Source organism: Meleagris gallopavo, chromosome 17 (assembly GCF_000146605.3).
Source record: "Meleagris gallopavo isolate NT-WF06-2002-E0010 breed Aviagen turkey brand Nicholas breeding stock chromosome 17, Turkey_5.1, whole genome shotgun sequence".
Taxonomy (NCBI): domain Eukaryota; kingdom Metazoa; phylum Chordata; class Aves; order Galliformes; family Phasianidae; genus Meleagris; species Meleagris gallopavo.
In genome coordinates this window covers 8,946,894-8,955,022 of record NC_015027.2, presented here as the reverse complement: position 1 = coordinate 8,955,022, position 8,129 = coordinate 8,946,894, and the positions used below count along the sequence as shown (strand labels likewise).

General features: G+C 43.3%; 2 protein-coding genes across 2 annotated transcripts in view; one reads left to right on the top strand and one right to left on the bottom strand.

Annotated features, from left to right (window-relative positions):
* Positions 1-7,313, top strand: part of TFIP11 (tuftelin interacting protein 11) — a 7,686-nt gene extending 373 nt beyond the window's left edge. The window contains exons 2-12 of the mRNA XM_010720395.3: positions 116-286; positions 812-968; positions 1,141-1,268; positions 1,752-1,904; positions 2,599-3,108; positions 3,414-3,520; positions 3,747-3,915; positions 4,103-4,346; positions 4,688-4,830; positions 5,108-5,273; positions 5,578-7,313. Coding sequence (XP_010718697.1) covers positions 116-286; positions 812-968; positions 1,141-1,268; positions 1,752-1,904; positions 2,599-3,108; positions 3,414-3,520; positions 3,747-3,915; positions 4,103-4,346; positions 4,688-4,830; positions 5,108-5,273; positions 5,578-5,933 — 2,304 coding nt within the window. The 3' untranslated portion in view covers positions 5,934-7,313. The remainder of the gene's footprint in view (positions 1-115; positions 287-811; positions 969-1,140; positions 1,269-1,751; positions 1,905-2,598; positions 3,109-3,413; positions 3,521-3,746; positions 3,916-4,102; positions 4,347-4,687; positions 4,831-5,107; positions 5,274-5,577) is intronic.
* Positions 6,811-8,127, bottom strand: SRRD (SRR1 domain containing; the record flags this gene model as incomplete). The annotated part of the gene is made up of 4 exons (XM_010720394.2): positions 6,811-7,187; positions 7,411-7,456; positions 7,712-7,866; positions 7,960-8,127. Coding segments are annotated over 4 exons (594 nt in total), but the record flags the coding sequence as incomplete, so codon positions are not given.
* Between the last annotated feature and the right edge of the window lie 2 nt (positions 8,128-8,129).

The following is an 8,129-nucleotide window of genomic DNA, read 5'->3' as shown; positions in this document are numbered from 1 at the left end:
CAGCAGCGCTTGTTGGGGGTACGGGCGGTCACAGGGAGGAGGAACCGATATTTCTTGCCGAAAGAGCAGTGATGTTTTTACTTCCGTGCCGCCCGGCGGTTTATAAGACTTACAGGTCCTGTTTTGGTTCAGCTCTAGGGATTACTCAGCCCCCGTGAACTTCATCAGTGCAGGGCTGAAAAAGTCGGCGGCTGAGGATGTGTCAGATGAGGACTCTGATGAAGATGAGAAGCCCGTTAAACAGGAGGAGATCCCTAAAGAATTTGTGCCAAAGAAGTTGAAAACAGTGAGTGATCCAGGACGTTTTCATTGTAATGTGTTTGTGGAGCTCAGAGCACAGTCTGAGCACCTCCAAGAAAAAGTCAGTGTCAACAGTGCTTCCAACTAGAGCACTAAGGAAAGGGAGAAACAATTAACATTGATTTGGCACGTGGGGTACGGCATGAAGTTGAGGGATGTGTTTGCACTTCCTTTTCATGGATATCCTGATGTATTGTTGTGTATCCTTAGGAATGTCACTCCGTTGTGGGCTTGTTCCAGTTGTCAAGCACAAAAACACTTGGGAAGTAGCTTCAGTAAAGTTCTTGATAGAGCCTAAAGATTGACATCTCACTTGGAAAGTTCTTCAATGGCAGGGAACTCCCTGGCACAAAACTGGCTTTCTGACATAGGGGGCTAGAGAAACACAGCTGTGCAGTGCAGTGTGTTGACAGCTGAATTGCTTTGAGGAAGTACCTTGTGTCAGAGCAAAGTTCCACAGAGCTTTGTTATTACAGCACCTTAAAAATCTTCTATGTTTTTGTTTTAATAGGGTGGAAATTTCAAGCCCAGTCAGAAAGGCTTTGTAGGGGGCACAAAATCTTTCATGGATTTTGGCAGCTGGGAGAGACACACTAAGGGAATTGGGCAGAAACTTCTCCAGAAGATGGGTTATGTCCCTGGAAGAGGTCTTGGAAAGAATGCTCAAGGTACTGTGAACCTGTATTTGGTTGTTTTTTAATAACTAATAATTTGAAGAAGAGACTGCATTGTTTAAGAACTAGCAACTTGAAGTGGCTTATAGATAAACTCTTGCTTCTCTTGCCAAGTGCTCTCTCTTGTTTGAATTTCTTCCTTCTGATCTAACTGGTCTCTTGTTAGGTATTATTAATCCAATTGAGGCCAAGCAAAGAAAAGGCAAAGGAGCTGTGGGAGCATATGGCTCTGAAAGAACCAGCCAGTCTTTGCAAGACTTCCCTGTTGTTGACTCGGAAGAAGAAGCTGAAGAGGTATTTGTATGATTCCTGGTACATCCGATTACCCTGTTGTGCTGTGCAAACAAAATTCAGTTCTAGTATCAGCTTTTGTGTTAGAGGAAACTGATCTCCTTTTAGATAAGAAACTAAAAACACAAAACATGAATTTCATTTAGACACATTTTCATGTTACTGTAATGTCCTTTATGTTGATTCTGGCTCACTTTATTCCATTAGCATTGCTAGAATCCCATCCTCAGTTTCCCTCAGGTAAGTAATTTGTCTTGTGTTTAAAAAAAGAAGGATGAGAAACATACTGGTAGTGATAACGTTGAGAAAAGGCTTTTTGACAGGACCACAGCATTTGAGCCAGTTTTTGCTCTGCTTTGTCACTTTCCCTTTTGTTCTGCTGCACAGCATTCTTCATTGATCATATGATTGTTTTTTCATAGAAAACAGACAAATTTGAGGCATGACTGAGAACAGCAATTGCAGTTTCTCTTTGATTTTATTTAGGAATTTCAAAAAGAACTCAGTCAGTGGCGGAAGGATCCTAACGGAGGCAAGAAAAAGCCCAAATACAGCTATAAGACAGTAGAAGAACTGAAAGCCAAGGGTAGGATTAACAAACAGCTTTCAACCCCTCAGAAGGAGCTCTCTCAAGTCAAGGTAAGGCTGATAAACCAAGCGATGGCATCTCTGGGAAGCAATTCAATTTGTTTGCATTAGTGTTGAGTGCTTTTAGGCAATTGGTTACCTTAATAGAAGCTAGTTCTAACAATTGTTGTCCATAGCCTCATGCAAATCAAGGCTTCAGATACATTACTGAATCATTTACTAGACCACAACGTAGCCTGCAACACTGGACTTGTCCTTGAGGAACATCTTGATCTTGAGAAAATACAGATTAGTTTTCTTGTTAGTTTGCTTTTGTAAGTTAATTGTTTCACATTTGTCATAGCTCATCCAATTCTGTAAGCACATCTGTCCTTATTGGGACTGTGCAACTAAACACACAGTGCTTTTTAGGTAGAAGAGCTTTAGACTGTAAGGAACTTGTCTTTAATGCTCTTAATGAAGTTACTCATTTAAATTGACAAGTCTATAAAAAAGTATAAAATTATCTAAGACTTCTTTGCAGTTGTGAGTAATTGCTGTTCCTAAATTAACTCAGCAAAATGGTAAAACTGAGATCAGAGGTAGAATCTTTGAGCTCCAACCTCAAATTGTTCTTCATTTAATCTTCACATCAACCTGCTGGAGTAGTTGGAAATCTCCAATTTTCAGTTTAGAACAAGGTATTTCCTCTTTTTAAACATGAATTGCACTTTTTAAGACAACTTTTCTTCTTGTTTGTTGGAAGGTTATAGATATGACGGGCCGGGAGCAAAAGGTTTATTACAGCTACAGTCAAATTAGCCACAAACACAATATCCCTGATGACAATCCTCAGCAGCTGCTGGGCAAAGACTCTAAGCCCCAGGGATTTGCCCTGCCTGAGCTGGAGCACAACTTACAGCTTCTCATTGACATCACGGAGCAGGAGATCATCCAGAGCGACCGTCAGCTGCAGTATGAGAGAGACATGGTAGTCAACCTAACTCATGAGATACAGAAGATGTCTGAAATTCTCTCTCACGAGGAGACGGCGATTAGCAATCTCAGCAAAGTCCTGGACATGGTGGAAGAGTGTGAGAGACGGATGCAACCCAGCTGTGAAAATCCTTTGACCTTGGATGAGTGTGCAAAGATTTTTGAGACACTTCAAGATAAGTACTATGAAGAGTACAGAATGTCTGATAGGGTAGACTTGGCAGTAGCAATAGTCTATCCTCTCATGAAAGATTACTTCAAGAACTGGGATCCCCTCAAGGTGAATATTAGTGTGATTTATCTGCAGTTCCCTTTTCATGGTTTAAGTTGTTTTATTGTCTTCCCCTTTCCTTGCCCAAATTTCCTGATTAGCTGGGAGAGGAAATGAAAAAAAGCCACCTTTCCTCACACGTGAGAGCAGAAAAGCAGGCTCCAGATAAAACCCTGTGTTCATGCCATAGTGAGATGAACATGTGAGAAAGCTGCCTGTAGCAGAGCATGCAATCAGCCTGCTCCTTGTAGATATCAGCTGAAATGAATGAAAAGCCATTAAGTCCGTGTATCATTTAACCTTATCATTTCCAGGACTGTACATACGGCACAGAGATTATAGCCAAGTGGAAGAGCCTTTTGGAAAACGACCAGCTGTTATCACATGGTGGGCAGGACCTGTCAACAGATGCTTTTCACAGGTAAATAACAAATTGTACTTTGTTTACTATCTTTAAATGCTGCTTTCTCCATGATGGTGAAGAAGAGTTAAAAGTGTACTTTCCAGATAATTCTCTTCAGATGTCTCTTAAAATCCAGCTGTCAGCTATATAAAAGGAAGAGGCTTTTAAAGAAGTTATCCATTCAGTTTTCCTTGGCCTGAGGCTTGAGCTTTAAGCTTAGCTTTGATTTCTTTACTTTTTCCAGACTGATGTGGGAAATCTGGATGCCATATGTCAGAAACATAGTGGCACAGTGGCAGCCAAGGAACTGTGGATCAATGGTGGATTTCCTGGATAGTTGGGTACACATCATTCCCGTGTGGATACTTGATAACATTCTGGATCAGCTCATCTTCCCCAAGCTCCAGAAAGAGGTCAGTTAAGAGAGCTGTACTAGAATGAAACCTTATTTTGAACCACTATTTGAATTTTAGTCAACTGCAGCTTCCACAATACCAGTTTGTTGCCCTTGTCAATGTATTTTGGAGTTAGAGGGTTATTTGCACCTGGGAAGACTTTGTGCCAGTAGAAAATGAAATCTCTTTTGTGTTTTGCCTTAAGGTTGAAAACTGGAACCCTTTGACAGACACAGTCCCAATCCATTCCTGGATCCATCCCTGGCTTCCCCTGATGCAGGCACGGTTGGAACCACTTTATTCTCCCATCAGAAACAAGCTGGCGAACGCACTGCAGAAATGGCATCCCAGTGACTCCTCAGCCAAACTTATTCTTCAGCCCTGGAAGGATGTGTTCACACCCGGGTCATGGGAGGCTTTCATGGTCAAGAACATTGTGCCTAAACTCGGTGAGACAAGGGAGAGGCATTTTAATTCTTTCGCCTATGCTAATGCTTTCACTGTGAGATTTGCAATTCCTCATTTAGCTCTGCAATCTGGCTAAAAGGCTCTGGTCCAAAAAAAAAAACAAAAAAAACCTGAATGTTTTAAGTTTCTCAGTTTTGGCTGTAAATTGTAATTGAGGGAAATGGAATTGCACTGTTTTGGTGGCAGGGGTCAGCCAAACGTTTTAAAGATCCTGGAGGTAATACAGTGCAGTACAGTTGCCCCTCACATATACATGATTATGAGATAGGTCAGGGCACTGGTAAGTCAGGTACTCCTGTAACTGTTCTTGCCCTTTTTCCAGGGATGTGTTTGAATGAACTTATAATAAACCCCCATCAGCAGCACATGGATGCCTTCTACTGGGTGATTGACTGGGAGGGAATGATTTCTGTTTCCAGTCTTGTTGGGCTGCTGGAGAAACACTTCTTCCCAAAATGGCTGCAGGTGAGGAACAAGGCTGAGTAATTTCTGACAGATGTGATTCAAAGTGAAGTGTTTCAGTGACTCTGACCTAATAATTGTTGCTCCACTACTGAAATGGTTTAACTGCTAAATTGAGTAATTTTCATCAGAGTTGCATATGCATCAGACCAGACTTCTTTCTAAGACTGCTATGGTCATTTTTTTTTATTTTAAGTGAAAGCTGAGTCATGAACAAGCTAATAATAAGGACTTCCATAAATATACCTATCCTGTTGAATTTGTTCATGTTGTTTTGCAGGTGCTGTGCTCTTGGCTTAGTAATAGCCCCAATTATGAAGAGATCACAAAGTGGTACTTGGGCTGGAAGTCCATGTTCTCAGACCAAGTGTTGGCACATCCATCAATCAAAGACAAATTTAATGAAGCTCTTGATATCATGAACCGGGCCGTCTCTTCTAGTGTTGGTAGGTGGCTTATTGTGGTGTATTTGCTTTCATCCTTTGTCAGTAACAGTGCAGCATCCTTTCCTGTGCATGCTCAGATTCAGTTTGGGACCTATTAGATCCTGTAACTTTAGCTACAGTTTTCTGATTCATCTAAGTAGTCTTTGTATTAACAATAATACTGTAAGTGCAAGCAATAAAAACGTGTGAAGGATGATTGAGAACACTATGGGTCAGCCTCTGCATTTAATACTTTATGCATCTTGGACTGGAGTTTCCCTATGGACCTTGCATGGGTTTTCACACATTTTTCTCTCCCCAACAGGTGGCTACATGCAGCCAGGTGCCCGGGAGAACATTGCATACCTTACTCACACGGAGAGGAGGAAAGACTTCCAGTACGAAGCCATGCAGGAGCGGCGAGAGGCTGAGAACATGGCTCAGCGAGGCATAGGCATGGCTGCCAGCTCTGTGCCAATGAATTTTAAGGACCTAATTCAGACAAAAGCAGAGGAACACAATATTGTTTTCATGCCTGTGATTGGAAAGCGACACGAAGGGAAACAGTTATATACGTTTGGACGGATTGTGATTTACATTGACAGAGGTGTTGTATTTGTACAAGGAGAAAAGACCTGGGTGCCAACCTCTCTCCAGAGTCTCATTGATATGGCCAAGTGAGGCTCCTGCTTGGAACTGAGAAGGTGATCTTACTAATACTTTGAGTGTAACTGTCTTAGAATAAGGACGTTACAGATTTGTAAATAGTGGAATTTCAGCTGTGTGCCAGGATTGTTTTCTTGGCTGTTCTAACAGTGTCAAGAGGTGAAATGATACATGGAAGCTGGTGCAAAGGGAGGAACAAGCAGTTCTGATGCTTGTGTAATTGCCACTTGTGATACAGATTCAGCAATAATTGTTTCAAACCACTAGACAAGTGGGGGCTAGTAGGGTCTGCTGGCACTTGTTCTCTGCTCAAAGCAGGGCCAACAGCAGATCAGCCTCAAAGGCTCCACCAACAGATTCTCTTCTTGACAGCTGCACTGCCCCGGCAGTGGTAATTACTGTCTCAATGGTGTCCTGCATACAGCAGCCCCTTCTCTACCGAATACCACCAGGACTTGGCCTGCCTCTCAGTCTTATCCAAGCAGAGATGGAAGGGAAATTCTTTCCAGCACGTTAAAATGTGCCATGGGAACTCAATAGCTCAAGGCACGGTAGGGAAGAATGGCAACTGAGGCTTTTTTTTCCTAGAGGGAAATGGCCTGATTCTTCATAGAGGAATGGCTGAAGAGCTTTTTTAGTAGTACTGAACAGCTGAAGTCCCCTGCCTGTGAAAAAGCTTTTGGAAGTGTGTGTTAGGAACTAGCTTCTAAAGCTTTCAGCTATGCATCCCACAAATCTCTTGCCCTTCTGGATACTTCAAAACATGCACAGCGTAGACGTGGGCTTTGAATCGCTCATGAAAGGTAAGCAATCAAAAGAGCAAATGTTATGCAGTATGGATGGTTTAAAAGGCAGTTTTTAGTTCAATTTGCTGTAGTTCAGTGAGCGTAAGTCAAAGCAGAGCTTTCACTTTTATTAAAAAAACACTATGATACAAAAATATGATACAAGCTCAGTGTTCAGGTGCAGGGCAGATGGCGATGGCACTATCAGTGCTTGAGCATCACCTCAGCTGTGCAGGATGACTGAGGGAAGAGACAGCAGTTAGGGCTGCACTGGGGCAGGGCCGTGTTGCCTCCCTTCCTCCCCCTTCCTGATGATCTCCAAGTCGTCACATTCCTCATAAGTCGGCTCCTCCACAAACTCCCAAACTTCAGCAGGGAGTCTCTCCAGTTTGTGCGCAGGGAACCAGTGGATGGAGGTGTCATTGAAGGTATCCGAGTACCGAGGGTGAGCAGGGAGGGCAACCTCCTCCACCCCTTTTAAAATCTAAGAGCAGTTGGGAAAACACGTACAAAGCAAAAGCTTGTGTGAGGATGGGAGGTTCGTGTTAACTGTACCCCTCTTTGCAGTGTGTTCTGCAGATAATAAAATGGTCTCAGACTTTAAAAACAACCACCTTCATCTTTGAAGTTGCAATTAATGTTCCTTCTCACTAAAAGGTCAATGTAAAACAGTATTGCTGTGTTTAAAAAGCTTGAGTGCTTCCTACCTTTGCAATATAAGAGTAATCTCTCTCCAATATTCTTGACAGCAACCTATTTAAAAAAAAAAAAGAGGTAAGCTAGCATTAGAATCATGACAATCCCATGAAAGGAAGATAACTTTAATAAATGAAAAGGTGAGAAAAGACTGCTGATGACTGGCAACTGTGACAGCAAGCTGAAACTGGGCAAAACTTTGAAGACCACATGGAAGTCCCTTGTGGAAGCATTAGAAAAAAGTGTCTAAGAAAGCAAGGAGTGGAAAACAACGCTGAAGGCAGGTCGTAGGGCTGTACCTACTGTACCTACCTCTCCTCGATTCCCTTAAAGCTGTTGCCAATGATGACCATGTTGGACAGAGCACCGACAGACCAGTTCCTCCAGAGCAGGTTGTTGTACAGTGCCTTGCCGCAGTGCACCATGTAGAACAGCGTCGGAGATCCATTTGTGCTATGCTTGCCTTCCTGGGGGTACACGATGTGGTCACAGTGCGGTTGTGGTGTGGACACAGCTCGGTCACACGGGGCTGGGGAGGGGATGGGATGGGATCCTCTTACCTCGTTCTCTAGGAGCAGACGCAGCCCCAGCGCCTCCAGCGCTGCCAGTTCCAGCTCTGAGAAGGCCGGGTCGAAGAGGAAGCAGTGGCTGGGTGGCACCTGAGAGGCACAGACGTGCGTGGGACAGGGACACGCGCGGGACGGGATGCGGGCGGTCGCGCACGGTGGCC